Below are 18,776 nucleotides of genomic sequence, written 5' to 3' on the forward strand. Positions count from 1 at the left end.
CTCTAGCAAGCTATCCATCTATATACACATTCAGTTGTAGGAATTATCCCACCATAATCCATATTGCCATGAGGAAACTTGCAGCTCCTCATCATCAGCTGTGTAATGATGAAGGCTCCAGGAGCTCCATCACTGTAACATCAGGAGGTCACAGCATCATAGGTACCACTCATAGTCTGCTGTCCTGGTAGGGACAGCTAAAATGGACCATCTATGGTGAGGCCACAGGCAGTGAGACTTATTTCTCCTGCCATGCACTGCTACAGCCACAGGAGAGGTCTCCTAATGCTGGAACATGCTGCAGCATCATCCAAGTCTCTGCTGATCAAGACCTTAAAGGTGGTTTACTCCTCGCCCTTGTTTCTTTGAAGAGGGGGACCTCACAGGAATGGGTTTCTGCAGAGCCCAAAGGGAATGCAGTCATTGTGAGCTTATTCCCATTTTCCTCATGCCCACACACGCTGTCCTGCACAACAAATCACTCTTTCTCCTCCCAGGCATTCCCGCCCACCCAACGCATTGCTGCACCCTTCCAGCTTCCAGCCTCCAGCCGTGCCAGGCGAAACGAGCCCAGGTTGCTCAGCCCTCCCCTCTTGGAGGGAAGATTCCCTTTTCCCACTGCTTCTGGTGTCGAAGTATTTCCACAGCCCAGCAACCCACCTGGGGACGAATCCTGGTCTCAGTGGGGTGAACAGGATGAGGAGGGGGCTCCACTACTTGTCATGGAATCATAAAGTGGTTTGGGTTGGAAAGGACCTTAAGATCATCCAGTTCCAACTGGGACTGTGAGGGACACCTCACACTAAACCATGTCACCCAAGGTTCTGTCCAACCTGGCCTTGAACACCGCCAGGGATGGAGGATTCACAGCTTCCTTGGGCAACCCTTTCCAGTGCCTCACCACCCTAACAGTAAAGAACTTCTTCCTTATATCCAATCTAAACTTCCCCTGTTTAAGTTTTAACCCATTACCCCTTGTCCTATCACTACAGTCCCTAACGAATAAAGTTGCTACTGCCTTTCTCTGCAGCTGGGTTATCCCAGCCCATAGTGTTTCTCTTCCTAATGCCTCCCTCCAGGGAATGGTCTGTCTCCATCCTCCTTCCACCAGCCCAGCTTCAGCATCCCTCTGGGCTGCTCAGTCCTTGTCCCACTGTGGGACCCCGTTAGCACTTCAATGGACAGACCATGAGCCTTGGTCCATGCAGCATCTCACAGGTGATCCAAGAAAGACCACGGCTCCTCTCTGCCCCAAGACCAGGCAGCATGGCAGGCATGAATCCACACAGCTGAGATCACGGTTCCAGAGGGGCTGAGTCCATCCTGGCCAGGGGGATGGTCCCCACATGGGGCTAAGCTCCACATCGTGCCAGGGAGGTGTGAACATGGGTGTGGGCTGGATGTTCATGGCTCATCCAGAAGCTGGGCTCTGCATCCTCTGTCCCCTCCTAAACCCATTCCAGCTCCTGTCCCTGTCCTATGTGACCCCACCAGCCAAAGCAGCACAAGCTGATACACAGCACCAATCCTGCTGGAGCTCCAAGTCCTTGGAGGCTTTGATCCCTCCTGTGCCATTGCCTGGAAGCCCTTAAATTTTAAGCCACCGGGTCTAGAGGTGGCATGGGAGGGATGAGACAGAGCAGTAAGAAGGGGTGGGAGAACAGTGTTGTCCCACATCACCCCATACCATGGCCAGCTCTGATCCCAGTGTATCACCACTTTACCTCTCGTCTATTCTCTTCCCATGCTTCCTCCGCAGCCATCACAACAGATGTCACCCCGCAAGCAATGTGAACGCTCCCGCTCAGGGGTTCATCCACCCTGGCCCCGTTGCTTGTCCATGTGGCAGCTAAACGGGACAGATCGCTTGGCTCCAGCAATCCCATGGGCATGCTCCAACCAGGGTCTCCACTGTGATGCTCAGCCCAGAAACTGCCATCATCTCTGCAGCAGTGCTACATCCCATTGCATCAAATACCTCCCTGATTACTAAGCCCTTATTTAAGATTTTCAAGGATCCCCAGCAGGCTAATGGCCTTTAAACCACAGCGTGGTTTTGCTCTCTGAGCACAAAGAGCATCCAAAAACACCCTTCTCCGACGCTTTCTTTGCACAGCTCCAAGACTCGTAACGATGTCCAGAGCAGTGACTGGCTTCCAGAAAGGGAGCTGGACCACCAAAGCTGGGAGCTGGGCCGTGTTTGCTCCTTCCTCACCCCTATCCCCAGCTGGCTGGATACTATCTGGTGGCAGCACCTTGCAGAGTGACAACCAGGTGATTGTCATGCTGAGGCAGCAGCCCTATTGAGATGTCAGCGCGCTCGTGCTCCCTGCTGAACCTTGTTCTGCAGGTTCAAAGCCTGTTTATTGAAATGGTGCTGGGCTCAGTGCTCACTGTGCCAAGAATCACAGCTCTGAGTGTCCACAGCCCTGTGGGGTCAAGGCCAGAGGGTCTTGCATACCCTGGAGTATCCATGTGTTAGAGCCAGCATCCCAAAGGGAAACGCTCATGAGGAATAGTGTGGAGGGAGCGGCGCCCCTGCAGTGAGTGGCAAAGCCAGCCAGAAGCATCATTTAATAATCCCATGATTTAATGGCACCTTGAAACTAATCCTTCACCTGCTTGCTGCCAGCACAAACCTCAAAGTCCCATGCCATCACCTCAAGGCCCTGCCAGCCCCATCCTGCACACCCCAGCCATGCATGAAGGAAGCTCCCCCTTGCTGCACGCCGAGGGGTTTCCCTACCACACGTTTATTACCCAGCACCAAAACCCTGCTGCTGAGAAGCCATGGAACATCCTGGTGCCAACCTGATGTGGTCTCCATCCTTACCCAGCTCTTGGTGTGTCCCTTGGGTGTCCTTGCCTTTTGCCTGTTGCTCTCTGACACTCCAGCAGGTGGTTTGCGAAGCCTGGCTCCAGCTCAGCATCCTTCACCCCCAGCCTTCTGCCCGTGGGAAGTAACCAAGCAGGAGACCAGCAGGACCAAGACTTTGCCAAGCATTGATTTTGCCTCGTTTGTTTTCCAAGCCTTTGGACAAGGCCACCTGCTCCTTTCAACCTTCCTTCTTTCCAGCCCACAGGGAACAGTATTTTGCCACCAGCGTCACTCACAGCATGGCCCCAGCCCTGTCCCTTGCTGGCTCCAGGGGAGGTTCAGGGTTTTCCATCCATTCCACGTGGCTGCTGTTTTGTACACACCAATTTTCCATGGAGCTTTTGTCCACACCCTGCCTGGCAGTGCCTCCCTCTCCCCACTCCCTGCCAACCCCAAAAGGTTATTGTTGAAGGGGTGACCTGCAGCTGGAAGTGCTGCTTGGCCGGGTGACAGCCAGTGGTGGTGGTCCCCATCGGAGCTGCTCCCCAGAAGGAGATGAAACCCAGCAGGGTTTTTGGTGCCCCATGAAAACCCTACCACCCCATCCACTGTGCCTCGGCTGGTGGGCTGAAGCAGCTGGGGGTGACTGGGAGACAAGTGGGGGTAACTGGTGGGCAACTGGGAGTGATTGGGGGGGCAGCTGTAGGGCTACAGAAGAGAATCCAGGGGGCAACTGCTATCAGCTTGGAGTAACTGGGGGCAGCTGGGAGTGACTGGGGTGGCTATAGGGCTACAGAAAAGAATCCAGTGGGCAATTGGGATCAGCGAGGGGTGCCTGGGGGCAGCTAGAGGTGACTGGGGAGCAGATACAGGGTTATGGGAGAGGATCCAGCAGACTGCTGGGGTAATGGGCGGTAGCTGGGAGTGACTGGGGGCAGCTGGGGGCAGCGAGGTGAGACTGGGGTGCAACTCGACGTAACCGGTGAGCATCTGGAAGTGCTTGGTGGCACCTGTAGGGCTACAGCGGCCAACTGTGGTCAGCCGGGGGTAAGCGCGCAGCGGGCAGGGTGACTGGGGTCGGCACTAGGACCGCGCAGCGGGCAGCAGCGACCGCCCCTAGCCCTGCCCCTAGCCCCGCTCCTAGCCCCGCCCCTGGCCCGCAATTAAGCGCGCTCAGGGAGGTGGGGGCTGACGGCGCGGCGTGATGACGTCGTCCGGAGCGCGCCGCGGCGGGTCTCGGCTTCTCCGCCATGGCGAAGACCGTGGCCTATTTCTACGACCCGGACGTGGGCAACTTCCACTATGGTGCGGGCCGGGCCGGGCCAGAGGCAGCCGGGGCCGGGCGACGGAGGGGCCGCGCTGGGGCTGGGGCTGGGGCTGGGGCTGGGGGCTGGGGCTGGGGCTGGGGCTGGGGCTGGGGCTGGGGCTGGGTCTGGGTCTGGGTCTGTCTTGGCGCGGGGCGGGGCTGTGGCCTAGCCCGGCCTGGGGCCGGTCCCCTCACCCGGCACGGCCCCGGTGTGTGCGGAGCGGCCGCCGTCCCCCGGCGGTGACTCCCCGTGTGTTTCCCATTCAGGAGCCGGGCACCCCATGAAGCCGCACCGCCTGGCGCTCACCCACAGCCTGGTCCTGCACTACGGGCTCTACAAGAAGATGATCGTAAGCAGCGGGGCCGCTCCTGGGGCTGGGCGCGGCGACGGGGGGTGCGGCGGGCGGCTCTGGGCAGGCAGGCGCCACAGGTGGTGTCCGTGCTCCAGCACGCGTGGAGGGTGATGGAGCGCTGTGCTCTCACCCGCCTGCTTGAGCTGTGGCCTCCGTGGTAGGGCTTGGCCCATGTTTGTAGGTTCTTCACAGCTTTCCTGTGGTGCTGCTTGTCCTGCAGCTCCACTCTGGCGCAGCAGGTAATGGAGTTGTTACGGACAAGGCTTTGAGCAGTCCCTGAGCCCCCACTGTGCCATCCAGCACTGATCTGAAAGGTCCCATCGTTAGTGGTCAATGTCTTGTTCAAGAGTGTCTGAAGCTGCAGCAGGGCTGCTCTGTGATATTCCTGTATCTGTAGCACCTTCTTGGGTTGACCCAGTGAGCGCTGTGGACTGTGTGATCATAGAACAGTTAAAGCTGAAAAAAAACCAAGCCCTCGAGGGTTCCTTATTCACCTTGATGCTGTAATGGGGTTCACTAATCCCATCTCGCATCTGATCGCTGAGTGCCCAACCTGCTCTTCAATGCTTTGTTGCCCAGCCAGCTCCAACAGCCGAGGCCAGTGGGTTGTTAGTGTTGGCCTGACAGAACGTAGTCAGCGTAGAGTGATAGTCAAAAAGCAAACTTGTCATCTTCTAAGAAATGATCTACTTTGGGGATAATGGTGTATAACCATGAATGTGTGGAAGCCCTTTCTGACATCTGTTTGATTTCACTTGGCACAGGCAGGGTTGAACCATGCACCTTTCCCTAGAATCCTTGTTCCCTTTTCTGCCCCTTCTTGCAGAACAGAGCAAATGAAAAGCTCTCAGGAGCACAGGGCATGTAACTTAATGCCTCACAATACATCAGGGCAGGAATGATGAAAGTCTTCTACAGGTCTGGCCCTATTGAGGTGGCTTTTGTGCATTTTGATGTGCAGAACATGCCACCTGCAGCTGCTGATTGTCTTGGGGCAGCTTCTTCAGTCTCTTGTGGGTTTGTTCTCACTTTCAGTGAGCTGTTTTGAACCATTGAGTGATTTAATTCTTGGCTGGCCGGTTTCTAGGCAGTGCTAGCTGATCCAGAGGCTGGGTGTAGCTGCTGCCTATTGTCTGTGATGTGTTTGAGCCCTGGGGGAGAGCCTGTGTCCAGAATGTTCCTCCTGTTGTAAACAGGCACTTTTGGGTTTATGTACATATATGTATTTATATATGTACATACATGGGCACACACAGTCATGCATTTACAGTGTCTTTTCATGGGAAGTACCCTGCTAAAGAAGGTAAGCACTTCCGTCACAGTCATCATTGTGCATAGCTGGCAAATGGGGAGGGGAGATGAAAGAAGGGCACAAATGCACCATTACTCTGATCTGTGAGGCTTGTTAAGACTTTCCTATGTCCTTCCTCTTTCCCGCGTGTTCCTCACCCTTCTGCAATCAGGTTCTACTTCTTGTGGTCCTCTGCAAACTAGCAGCTTCCCTTGTTACTCGTGAGTCTGAACAGGGATGCCCCATCCCTGGCAGTGTTCAAGGCCAGGCTGGACAGGGCTTGGAGCAACCTGCTGTAGTGGAAGATGTCCCTGCCCATGGCAGGGGATTGGAACTGGATGAGCTTTAAGGGTCCTTCTAACCCAAATCATTTTATGGTTCTATGATAACTGGCTGACCTTGGAGGTTAGACTGCAGTTTGTGCTCTCAAAATGATTGTAGAACTCAATCCTGAGTTGTTTGCAATTGTAGATTGCAAGGAACTGGTAATAGTTGGGCTTGTTCTGAGGCTGTAGAGAAGAAAATGCAATCAGGATGTCTCGGTGCTGTGTTTTCACACCTGCAGCAGCATGCCTTAGTACTAAGTTGTGAGCTGCTGTGAAAATGTGATTGTGCAGAGCTGCCAGACAGAAATGTGTCACTTCCAGTCCCCTCCAACAGCTCCACATCCTTCTTATGCCATCTTAAAGCTGAAAACCACAGAGGAAACTACCTCCTGAACAGTTACTGGGAAAGTAATGAGCAAATAAAAGCAGGGATTGTGGTCAGCTGTGACTATAAAAAGTCCTGTTAAGGTTGTGTTGTGGTTACATCATTGTGACTTCTCTGCCTCCTCCAAATAAAAGGCTGCCATCCTGTCAAGCTGGGTTTGCCTCCTTCCACCTTTCCCAGCTTCCCTGTGGCTGTGGTGGTGCAGGAATGCAGTGAACTTGCAGGTAAACTTAAACAGGGGAAGTTCAGGTTAGATATAAGGAAGAAGCTCTTCCATGTGAGGGTGCTGAGGCGCTGGCACAGGGTGCCCAGAGAAGCTGTGGCTGCCCCATCCCTGGCAGTGTTCAAGGCCAGGCGGGACACAGGGGCTTGGAGCAAGCTGCTCAAGTGGAAGGTGTCCCTGCCCGTAGCAGGGGTTGGAACTGGATGAGCTTTAAGGCTCTTTCCAATCCAAACCATTTTGTGATTGCTGGGAGCAGGATGAAGGGTGGAAGGAGGCAGGTTGTTTGCCAGCAGCTGAGCCTGTCTTGAAGCTTTTGGTCTTCCCCCCATTTCCCTTTCTGCTTTGATTCACACATCCCTACTTTTTGTTCTCCAAGAGAGCCTCTAGATATCTTTCAGAACTATTTCTTTTCCATTATGACTTTAGCTTTGGGTTTGGTCTTGTTTGATTTAATCAACCATCAGGCTTTCTGGAGCCCTTATGGGGTCAGGAAGGCTGCAGCGGCTCCTTCAGCAGCTGCACTACAGGCTCATGCTGTGAATTGCTTCATCTTCCTTCTTTGAGTTGTCAGAGGCAGCAGCCTCTGAGAAACACCAAACCCTACACATCCATGTGGAAAATTCCATTACCGCACGCCGATGGGATCAGGAAAGGAGATGATCAGTTTGTTCTGTCTCTGAAAACTAACATTCTCCTCCTTAGCCCAGGAAACAGGTACCTTGGTGCAGCTGCCCTCACAAATTTTCCCTTTGGACACAAGCTCGTGCACTTACATTTTCCTCATGTTCCACTTTTTCTGTAAAGGGCCTTCTTTAATTAAAGATAAATTGGGGAGCACATAAAAGCTCTCTTGTTGATTTTAGTGCAACTCAAATTGCTTCTTGCCAGGTATGTGGTGTTAATTTTTAACTCCCTGTATATTGAGGTATGTGCTTTAAGTGCCAAACTGGCAAGTCCATATTGTCACAAGGGCTTGAATTTGGATCCATCCACTTCCCTGAGCATTTTTTGCCAGCTTTCCTAAGAAAACAAAGCTTGTGCAACTCTTCCATCTGTCTGTGAGCTTTCTGCAAGTGACTTTGGAACCTCTCAGTCCACTGCAGGCAATTCCAATGGAGGGACCGAAACTGCCCTTATGTCAAGGACTTAAAATTGTGTGAAAGCTGGTAAATAGTGCCCCCATCAAAGAGAAAGCTTGGTAGGAAAACAGGCTTTGTGGAACTCATTGAACTTAAATGAACAGAGATGTCAGGAAGCCAGTGTACTGGGATGGGTTTTGATATATCACATGCAGGTTGTTTGTCTATTAGCGTGAGACTTCTCACAGCCAAAGCAAACCCAAGTTTGGATGGGAAATAAGTCTTGCCTTTCTCTCTTGCAGGTTTTCAAACCATACCAGGCATCCCAGCATGACATGTGCCGATTCCACTCCGAGGACTACATAGACTTCCTGCAGAGAGTGAGTCCCAACAACATGCAGGGGTTCACCAAGAGCCTCAACGCCTTCAACGTGGGAGACGACTGGTGAGTGCTCTGTGTCTTCTCCACAGTCACAAATGGGGTGCTTGTACATGGCTATGTCCAGAGAACCCATTTAGGATGTCCTATTTCTTTCTTGGTTATGACCAGGATGAGGTTTGTGTCCCTCTTGTGTGTCTCGGATTACTAGAACCTCCTCAATTCCTTTCACTTCTCCTTAGCTCTTGCAGTCTTCCTTTTTAGATCTACATTTAGGTTGTAAGCTTGTTGCATTAGAGATGATATTTCTGCTTGCTCTTGCAGAGCATCAGTTCTTGAACATGCTATCTCTTTTAATAATTTCCTGCCCTTTTAGCCACCTTAATATATGCATGTTAAGTTCAAGGCAGCTTTGAGAGCCTGAGTTTTGGGTAGAACTAGGAGGTACTCATGCTTCTGTACAAAATTGTGTGAGATCTTGTTGAGAACATTCTGTACCAGCCTTTAATGCTTGTGAGAGATGAAACTTGAAAGAAATGTGTGGAAGAGCTCTGTGGGTGACTGAGGAAATGGCAATATGCCTTGCCTGGTTGAGGATTATAAGGGCTGTCTGTAAGATTGTTCTTATGTATTCTGTGGAGGGGAAAGCTTGTAAGTATCATGGGAGGAGTGTGGGGTTTAATATTTAGGCTGAGAATAAAAAGACTGTTCTGTGACCTTGCTGCTCTGATGATCAAAGACCATCTTAACAGAAATGAAAGGGGAAATAAGACCCTGTGGTCTTTGAGCCATCGCTTGACCGTGAATGAAATGTGGGACACTGTCAGCCAGCTGGTGACACAGGGGCTGCATGTCCTGTGCTTCTGTACTCTCCCAGTGCCTGGGCTGGCTCTGCATGGTGGGATAGATCAGGCCTTAGTGCTGTCATAAAAGCTGTGTTCAACATGACCCAGCAGTAGGCACTTGCAGCCCAGAAAGCCAACCGTGTCCATGGAGAGGGGCTTTGAACAAGGGCCTGTAGGGGTGGGACAGGGGGGAATGTCTTTAACCTGCCAGCAGAGATTAAGATCAGCTCTCAGGCAGAAGCTCTTCCCTGTGAGGGTGCTGAGGCGCTGGCACAGGGTGCCCAGAGGAGCTGTGGCTGCCCCATCCCTGGCAGTGTTCAAGGCCAGGTTGGACACAGGGGCTTGGAGCAAGCTGCTCTGGTGGGAGATGTCCCTGCCCGTGGCAGGGGGTTTGGAACTGAATGAGCTTTAAGGTCCCTTCCAACCCAAACTATTCTAGGTTCATCCCCAGTTGCAGTATATGGCATGCAGGGCTGTGTGCCTGGAAGCAGAGTGGGGGCAGGATCTTCTAGATACAGCCATGGGGGAGATAGTGTAGGAGCAGACCAGCCCTACCCTCTCCTCAGCATCTCTCATCGTGTCCCAGATCTGGGCCCATGTCAGCAGGGCTGCAGGACAGGCTCCAGCATGGTTGTGAGCAGGGAAGCCTTGTCAGGGCTGGCTTGCAAGCTTTGTTACTGTCAAACTCAGAGTTTCCCTTTGTGTTTGCGGCTGGATTGCTCCGTGCTGGCTTTCAGTGTGTTATAAGCAGGGTCAGAGTGATTCCAAATTAATTGTTCCACAGAGAGTGAATCGTGATCGTGCTCAGGTGATGTCCCTGGACAGTTTTATTCCTGGCTTTGTTCTGGAGAACAAAGTGATGTCCTGTGTTTGAATCATGGTTTCTTTTCCAGCCCAGTGTTTCCAGGCCTCTTTGAATTTTGCTCTCGCTACACTGGGGCCTCCCTGCAGGGAGCAACACAGCTGAACAACAAGGTAACCGAGCTGCTGGCCTTATCTTTTGAAACACCATCATAAAAGCCAACTGTTTAATTTAAGGAGAACCTTCTGGCTTTGTTAGGTAAAGCAGCATAGCCAGCAGTGCTGTGCTGCAGTGTGAATACCTAGTGCTGCAGGACTATTGAGCTTAAGAATGTTCCTATACTGTCAGAGGCAACCATTCAGCAGATGTTTAATCTGAATGAAGTCAGAGGATACTGATGCTGCACATACTAAAACCATAAAGTTCTCTTAGCACTGTGGAATGAATCTGGAATCCTCATTGAAACTGGCTGCTGAGAGACCAAGGGTGCTGCTAGGTCTGTGCTATGGGCATGCACTGAATGAGCCCACACAGAAGGTCTGAAGAAGAGGGTCACTCAGGAGTGTATGAAAAAGTAATCTACATATGTGTGAGTCGGAGACTGAGAAAGGTCTGATGAGAGGGAAGAGCAAGTGCAGGAACAAACTGTATGGGCCTGGTGCTGGCTAGGGAGGGAGCAGTGGTGCTGGGAGAGGATCATCTGTGCTCTAGCAGGGAATGTAGAGCACAGGGCTAATCCAGTACAGATGTGGTATAGCCAAAACCAGTTACCCTGGGGATGGTGAGGTACTGGCACAGGGTGCCCAGGGAAGCTGTGGCTGCCCCATCCCTGGCAGTGTTCAAAGCCAGGTTGGACACAGGGGCTTGGAGCAAGCTGCTCTAGTGGAAGGTGTCCCTGCCCGGGGCAGGGCTCTGGAATTGGGTGAGCTTTAATGTCCCTTCCAGCTCAAGCTATCTTCCATAGGCAAAGGAAATGCCAGAATGGTGTTTGTGTGCCACAGGGCTGGGCAGATTGAAGTGGGTGCAAGGTTGTTGTTACCACATTGTCACCTGAAACTTACCTTTCCTTTCCTAGATCTGTGACATTGCAATAAACTGGGCAGGGGGCCTGCATCATGCGAAGAAGTTTGAGGTAATGAGGCAATTGTGTGTATTCCTGACTTGTTGAGGCCCTAGCTCCGTGTTGATCCTGTTCTAATGCTGTTCTGTTTTCTGTCTTACAGGCTTCCGGGTTTTGTTATGTTAACGACATAGTTATTGGCATCCTGGAGCTGCTCAAGTAAGGACCTGGGGCAAGTGCAGTCCTGTCCTGGTTGGCTGTAGTTTCCCTTTTCTTTGCTCCCCTTTTCATTTGCCTTTCTAGTTTCCAGGAAGGCCAGCAAACAACTCAGTTGTTGTCCTGGCCTCTTAGGATGTAGGAAGTGGGGCTTGAGAATTGCAATACCTGACTCCAGTTTCACTGCATGCAGGTTAAGAGATACAAAAGAGGTCTTCAGTTCCATTTCTCATCCATCTGTGAAATGCTCATTTCAGGGTCTCCTGACTCTCAGCATTTTGGCCACAGTGAGCCTCTTGCAGGTAAATGCATATTATGGCTCACAGGAGGCAGGTAAATGACTCCAATCTACCTTGTTTTGCTTGAGTGGCTTCCGAACATGATTTGAGCAACACATGGATGACCAAAGGACGCTCTGAGTAGAAAAGAGATTTCTTTTTAGAAATTGAAAAATAAATTCAGAGTGGAAGAGTTACAGAAACACCTCCATCTTTTTGAATAATCTGGTTTCTAAATTACTTTTTTTTTCTTGTTTGTACTTTCCAATGCCCTCCTTGCCCCTGAATCTGAGACAAGATATTACAGAATTAAAAAAGATTTGGGTTGACCAGACAGCAATTACATGACTGGTGACAAGTCTGCTCGCTCTTGAAGTCGGATGCATGGGATGTACTGGGGTGTCCTGTACCTCTTTCCTCTCTTCCAGTCTTCCTGCTCTGTGCTTCTAACCTCAGGTCTTCACTGTGAATCTGTGTGCACCCACTTTCTAGTTTCATGTGAGTCCCATACACTGGAGGCTTCAAGTACAGCCCAGTTACCCCTTACAGGAGATTACCACAGAATCCCAGACTGGTTTGAGTTAGAGGAGACCTTAAAGGTCATCCAGTTCCAACACCTTCCACTAGAGCAGCTTGCTCCAAGCCCCTCTGTCCACCCTGCCCTTGAACACTGCCAGGGATGGGGCAGCCACAGCTTCTCTGGGCACTGCCTCAGCACCCTCACAGGGAAGAGCTTCTGCCTAAGAGCTCATCTCAGTCTCCCCTCTGGCAGGTTAAAGCCATTTCCCTTGGCCTGTCCCTACAGGCCCTTGTCCAAAGCCCCTCTCCAGGTTTCCTGTAGCCCCCTTAGGCACTGGCGCTGCTCTAAGGTCTCCCCTTAAGGAGCTTTCTCGTCAGGCTGAACCAGCCCAGCTATCTGAGCCTGTCTCTGGAACAGAGGTGTGTTTGACCATTACCCTAATGCATTTACTTGTGATGATCTCCCCTTCTCCATCCTGTCTCTGTAACCCAGCAGGCTTCTTCTCCAGTAAATTTAGTATAGTCTGGTGTTCTTGGTGCTCACCAGCTGGGGCATATTGCTGCCAGTTCTCTGGGACATGGAGGAAGTAAGTATTCAGCCTCCTCCTTGGCTAGCCTGCCTTTCCTGATATGATTAAAAAGTGTTGGAGCTCTTAATAATTTAGTAATGGCATCTTGCTTGTAGAGGGAACCAAAGCCTGCAACCCATGGCACAGGGGTTGGAACCAAGTGATCTTTTTAAGGTCCCTTCCAAACCAAACCATTCTGTGATTCTATGATTCTATAAAATAGGTTCTCTGTGTTTCCCAAGACATTTCTGGCCTCATCTGAAAACCTTTAATACCTATTTCCAAGCACATAAGTAAATGTTTTAGCGGTGGGATATGTTTGACTCTAAATGTCTCATACTGAGTTTTGGCAAGTGGCTTATGGGTGGATGTTGCTGGTGGTGGTCAGAGTATCAGGTGATGCTGAGGCATGGGGGGAGCAGTGAGGTTGGCTGTGGAGCAGGCAGTAATGCCATTTCCTCCTGTGTTCAACAGGTATCACCCACGTGTGCTGTACATTGATATCGATATCCATCATGGAGATGGGGTGCAGGAGGCTTTCTACTTGACAGACCGTGTCATGACAGTGTCATTTCATAAATATGGGAACTATTTCTTTCCTGGTACAGGTAGGTATTTTTCCCTTATAGTGTGAACCTGGCCTCACTTCAGAATCCTTTGGAAGCTCTGCTGGAGTATAAAAGTGTAAAACCATGAAATGAGAGCTGCAGGGAGAAATGATGGAAGAGGGCATGGAAAAGCAATCACAGAGGAGCAGAAGTGTAGTCTTTTGTTAAAAAGAGATCCTAGCTAGGTTAAGAGATCTCAGCCCAGACCAGATCTAGCCTTCCCACACCTCTGAAGCTTCAGAGCTGTTGTGACTCCTGTTTTTCCCTGGCCAGGTGACATGTATGAAGTTGGCGCAGAGAGCGGGCGTTACTATTGTCTCAATGTGCCTCTGCGGGATGGCATTGATGACCAAAGTAGGTGTTTCCTGCCCTTTCCCCATGCCAAGGTGTTTGCTGGTTCTTCTCCAGAGCCAAGCCAAATCTACCTTTCTCTCCACAGGTTATAAACACCTCTTCCAGCCAGTCATTAACCAGGTGGTAGATTACTATCAGCCCACCTGCATAGTGCTGCAGGTAAGAAAGTGTATTCATCCCTTTGAGGTTGGAGTGGGCTGCTATCAATGTGTTACCTCCTGTTCCTGGGGAGTTAGGGTTGGTGTGTCCTGGCAAAGCTGCTGTCCCTACCCTCTGGTGAATAAGGATGGACAAGGGGTGGGAATGCTGTTGTGTCTGGAAAGCAATGCCTCTGTAGCAAGAACATGGTTGTTCTTTTTCTGCTCCCCAGTGTGGTGCTGATTCTCTGGGTTGTGACCGTTTGGGTTGTTTTAACCTCAGTATCAGAGGACATGGGTAAGTACAGCAGGGCTGGGGCACAGCAGGTGGTTGAAAGACCATCCTTTAGTGTAAGGGGCTCTCCTGAGTCCTATGCTGTAAGGATTGAGCTTTGACTTCAGCCTTCCAGCAGGGTTTTGGGCTTTTTTTAACTCTGGTGTGACAGGAGGGAGCCTCAGAATGAGGCTTCATAGAAGGTGCTGGCTCACAGAGTAGCACATGGTTCAGGCTGCCTAGGTGGAAGCACATGGTTCAGGCTGCCTAGGTGGAAGCCCTGAACTTGGGTGTATCATACCAGCCATGGTGATAGTGGGACCTAGCTGTGTGTGCTTGCAGCCCAGAACACCCCATGTACTGGGCTGTACCCCCTGAGCGTGAGCAGCAGGTCAGGGAGGGGATTCTCTCCTCTCCTGTGCGCTGAGGAGACTGAGATGAGCTCTTAGGCAGAAGCTCTTCCCTGTGAGGGTGCTGAGGCGCTGGCACAGGGTGCCCAGAGAAGCTGTGGCTGCCCCATCCCTGGCAGTGTTCAAGGCCAGGTTGGACACAGGGGCTTGGAGCAAGCTGCTCTAGTGGAAGGTGTCCCTGCCTGTGGCTGGGGCTTGGAGCTGAATGAGCTTTAAGGTCCCTTCCAACCCAAACCATTGTAGGATTCTATGTAGTGGTGTTTTAGTGTGTAGTGACATTTCTGACATATGGATGTGTGCTGCCATCAACAGCTCTGGCATTTTTCTTTTGGGGTTTGTAGGGAGTGTGTGGAGTATGTGAAGAGCTTCAACATCCCCTTGCTGGTGCTGGGAGGAGGTGGTTACACAGTCCGCAATGTGGCACGTTGTTGGTGAGTCTCTCCTCTGCTTGTTGAGGGTCGCTGGATAAGCAGTTGCTGTGGGCTGTGTCCCTTCATGCACCGTGTAGCTTTCTCTGGACTGAGCTTATCTTCCTGTTTCCAGGACTTACGAAACATCATTGCTTGTCGATGAAGCCATTAGTGAAGAGCTCCCTTACAGTGGTAAGTTGGAGTTTTGTGTTTTCCTCATGAGCTAAGCTATTTGTTACATCAGCTTAATTAACACTTCTGGTCTGCATTGACCAGAGACAGAAGGATGAAAGAGGCCTTGGTTGTCTTCTACCACCCGCTTCGCTGGGCAGACACACCATTACTGTCATGTATCATTTAATCCAGATTGTTTCCTTCTTAGTGACCTGAGTGTTTCTTTTACTGGCTGTTTGATACAATTCCTTGTGGATGCAGAGCTATAAATCGCTCTGATTTTTAGGGTCTGGACCCTCCTAGCATGGTGGGAGTGAGCTCTGCTCTCCGCAGAGCACTCTGGGCTCTGTGCTGTAACTCTCTCATTCCATCACAGAGTACTTTGAATACTTTGCTCCAGACTTCACCCTTCATCCTGATGTCAGTACAAGGATTGAAAATCAGAACTCCAGGCAGGTAAGTCCTTGCAGCCTTATTGCAGGAGTAGAGGGTAGTAGCAAAACCCTGGGGTTGATGCTGTGCCCTGTAAAACCAGGTAGAGGTTTCCAGGCAAGGAATTCTTGTGGAGTTGCAGACTGACCAAGAACAAGTAGAACCTTTCTTTTGGGATGTCAGGCAGTCTCCCAGCATTTGAAAGCCTTGCTGGGTTGCCTGTTCTATGTGTGTGAGTTTCAGTGACTGAATTAACTCCTTCCTCCATCTGCCCTGATAAACAGTTTCTTGCATGCTTTTGCTTCTCATGGCCACCACACAGGTGATGCAGGCAGGTAGCAGTGGTTGATGCACACTGCCAGATCTCACTGTGGTCATCCCTTTTTCCTATATAGTACTTGGATCAGATCAGGCAGACAATATTTGAGAACCTGAAGATGCTGAACCATGCTCCCAGCGTACAGATCCATGATGTCCCTTCTGACTTGCTCAGCTACGATCGGACAGATGAGCCTGATCCAGAGGAAAGAGGCTCTGAGGAAAACTACAGCAGGTACCAGATCCTGTTCTGGAAAACGGGACTTCCCTTCCTGTCCTGATACACTGGAGACCATCTGTTTCCTAGAACAGATACTAAATCATTTCCAAATCTCTGGTTTTATCCAGAGAGCCTCTATCCAGAAATGTGTAATCTCCTCACACAGCATGTTATGGGGTATCTGGGTGCAGGGCATCTCCTGATCTTCAGTAGTGGAAGGCATTCTCTTGTGGCCTCCAGGGTGCCAGGGCTCTCCTTGCTGATGGTGATTGTCTCTCCCCCAGGCCTGAAGCTGCCAATGAGTTCTATGATGGTGACCACGATAACGACAAAGAGAGTGACGTTGAGATCTGAGAGCTCTGCTGTGGGGCAATGGACTGTGGGGGGTCCCACATTGGACATGGGTGCTTGGAGCAGGTAACTGGAGCAGGACCCAGTTAGCCTTCCCTTTGAATTTGATTGTATGGGGTGGCAGTGCAGAAACAACAGCACTGCAGGCTTCTGCTACCTGGAGAGGCAGAGAGCAGGAAAACGTGTTCCTTCCTTTCTACTGTGTTACGGTTCCAGTTGTCACTGCTCTGGGATATGGGAACTCGAGTAGCACTCTATCTGTACTGTGTTCTGGCTGCAGCTGTGCAGCTGCCTTCAGAGCCTGACCCATGGTGGTTCCTTCACCTCATATAACTCCCATGCAGGCTCCTGCCAGCAGCATGGAGCTGGAGTGGTTGTGCCTACGATCTCTGCCTCTCTTCTGCAGCAGCACCTGATACATCCTGCCCTCCCCAGCCCTCTATTTAGGTACCCAGTTGCCTGTCCTCAAGCCTGCACTGAAAGCTGCTTCCTGATGTCCCTCCTAACCATCTGATGCTCCACAGCTCAAGGAAAACTGTTCAAGAAGACAAGGCCAGTTGTGGGATTAGGGGTTGGGAGAGTCCCTGGGACAGGGAGCAGCTTGATGGAGCAGGATGGAGGAATGGATGCAGGGCATAGTCTCGTTCCTCCTGTCTCCTTCCCCCACTCAGTTTTTGTGTTCCAAATGAGTACTGCAATACTTTGAGTTGGACCTAACTTCCCTGTTCTGTATTCAAGAGGCTAAAATCACTGGGGCAGAGGTTTGGCTGTTGTACTTGTCAGTACCTTGCACCTCTAATACCGTTGTCCGAGGTCACACATGGCCCTTCTGCACGTTAGCAAGCGATTTGGGCTGCTTGCTCAGAGTGGAAACCATTCCCTCTTCACTGTAAGATGTTACTCTGCTTATGGGTGAGGGAAGCTGCTTCCTCCAGGGTCTGCCTACTTGCCCTCACACAGCAGAGATTTCCCTTGGCCATCCCTCAGATCCCAGACTTTGCTGCTCCTCCTCCCAAATCACCTGGTACCTGGTTTGGAGTGTGTTTGGGGAGGCGGGAGGGCTTTAGCCTCTGTACTGTTCTGGTTGTTTACTGACGTCTTTAAACATTAAAAAGAGGCAGTATTTTTCTTACCTGATCTGTTGTTTGTCTGTTTAATGCTCACACCCTTGGCTCCTGTCCTCAAGACTGAGAACATGAGACTCGTCCTCAGCAGGGTAGTGTCTGAACATGAGGGCTATAAACCCGTGAGTGTTGGAGGGGGTATCTCCAAATGTTAGGGGAGCATCAAATGAAACTAGAAAGGGGCCAGCTTAAAAAGGAGATTGCTTTGCACACATGAAGGTGAGCTGTGCAAGCTTTTGTCACCAGATAATGTGAATGTGGCTTCAGAAAGGACTTGGGGACAGGGAAATCAAGGCTGTTGATACAGAGACACTTCTGGATTCAGGTTGGTGGTGGCTGGGTGAGTGCTCTGGGGAAGCATGGCTGCATGCTTGCCCTGTGCTTGTACCATTCCTGCCTTTGTCATTTGGTTACTGCAGGGTGGGCATAGGGCTAGATGAGCCTTTAAGCTCTAAGATCCCTTCCAACCCAAACTGTGCTAAGGCTCTATGAGACAGGACTTGGCAACGAGTTTCCTCCTGGGACAGAATTACTCTGCATGAAGGAAAACACACAGGGGCTGTTTGAAGCTTCGTGTTGCTGTGCTGTGACCTGCAGGTCTGTAGGACAGGTACGGTGGCACTGGGGGGGGTTCTGCTTTTGTCCCGTTGGAGCTGCTCTTTCCCTTCCAGGCAGGTCTCCCTGCAATCCGGGTCACGATGCAGAGCTGCCTTTGGACACCAGGTGGCAGATGGACCTCTTGCTGTGTATGGAGGCTCTGTGTCCTGCTGCTGCCTGTGCTTCCAGCCCTGGTGGGAGCCTGACTGGGGGACTTCAGACCTGGAGGAGGGATATGGGGGGAGGCCAGAGTCCTGGCTGTGCTCTGGGAGAGCTCAGGGAGACTCCAGTGTGATGCAGCTGCTGCAGGGTGCATCAGAGGCAGGGGATCAATTCGGGCCTACCCCATTTCAGGTTAAAATCGGTGCCCCTTGGTTAATAAACTGAGCTCAGGGTTATCTGCAGGCCAGGCAAAGCTTCTGCTCTCCCCAGTCCCACTGCAGCCAGAAGGGTGAACCAGGAGCCCACTAGAAGCATTCCTTCTGCCTGGGAAGGAATGAGGGAGTCAAAGTGCAGGTAGGACAAATAAATCACAGAATCCCAGACTGGTTTGGGTTGGAAGGGACCTTAAAGCTCACCCAGCTCCAACCCCTGCCACGGGCAGGGACACCTTCCACTAGAGCAGCTTGCTCCAAGCCCCTGTCTCCAAGCCGGCCTTGAACACTGCCAGGGATGGGGCAGCCACAGCTTCTCTGGGCACCCTGTGCCAGCGCCTCAGCACCCTCACAGGGAAGAGCTTCTGCCTAAGAGCTCATCTCAGTCTCCCCTCTGGCAGGTTAAAGCCATTCCCCTTGTTCTGTCCCTACAGGCGCTTGTCCAAAGCCGCTCTCCATGTTTCTTGTAGAGCACTGCCAGTCCTGTTCCATTTGCCACCCATCAGCATGCTCAGGTCCTCTACAGGGTTGCTCTCAATCCATC

The 18,776-nt window shown here is 51.4% G+C and overlaps 1 protein-coding gene across 1 annotated transcript; it reads left to right on the top strand.

Moving 5' to 3' along the window:
• Positions 1-3,978: 3,978 nt before the first annotated feature.
• HDAC3 (histone deacetylase 3) lies at positions 3,979-16,917 on the top strand. Its single transcript, XM_061456479.1, has 15 exons — positions 3,979-4,123; positions 4,392-4,474; positions 8,084-8,226; positions 9,899-9,980; positions 10,883-10,939; positions 11,031-11,086; positions 12,924-13,057; positions 13,331-13,411; positions 13,497-13,570; positions 13,782-13,846; positions 14,574-14,663; positions 14,776-14,834; positions 15,193-15,272; positions 15,644-15,801; positions 16,071-16,917. The coding sequence occupies exons 1-15, from the start codon at positions 4,069-4,071 to the stop codon at positions 16,138-16,140; spliced, it is 1,287 nt and encodes a 428-aa protein (XP_061312463.1). The 5' UTR covers positions 3,979-4,068; the 3' UTR covers positions 16,141-16,917.
• The last annotated feature ends 1,859 nt before the right edge of the window (positions 16,918-18,776 follow it).

Source organism: Pezoporus flaviventris, unplaced genomic scaffold, assembly GCF_033815535.1.
Source record: "Pezoporus flaviventris isolate CSIRO_AGI_PZ_B2104156 unplaced genomic scaffold, CSIRO_AGI_Pfla_v1 ptg000023l, whole genome shotgun sequence".
Lineage (NCBI taxonomy): Eukaryota > Metazoa > Chordata > Aves > Psittaciformes > Psittacidae > Pezoporus > Pezoporus flaviventris.

Coding starts and splice junctions, on each gene's coding strand:
- HDAC3 (XM_061456479.1), top strand. CDS start 4,069: ATGGCGAAGACCGTGGCCTATTTCTACGACCCGGACGTGGGCAACTTC. Junction 14,835..15,192: donor TGAAGAGCTCCCTTACAGTG/GTAAGTTGGAGT, acceptor ATTCCATCACAG/AGTACTTTGAATACTTTGCT. Junction 15,802..16,070: donor TCTGAGGAAAACTACAGCAG/GTACCAGATCCT, acceptor TCTCTCCCCCAG/GCCTGAAGCTGCCAATGAGT.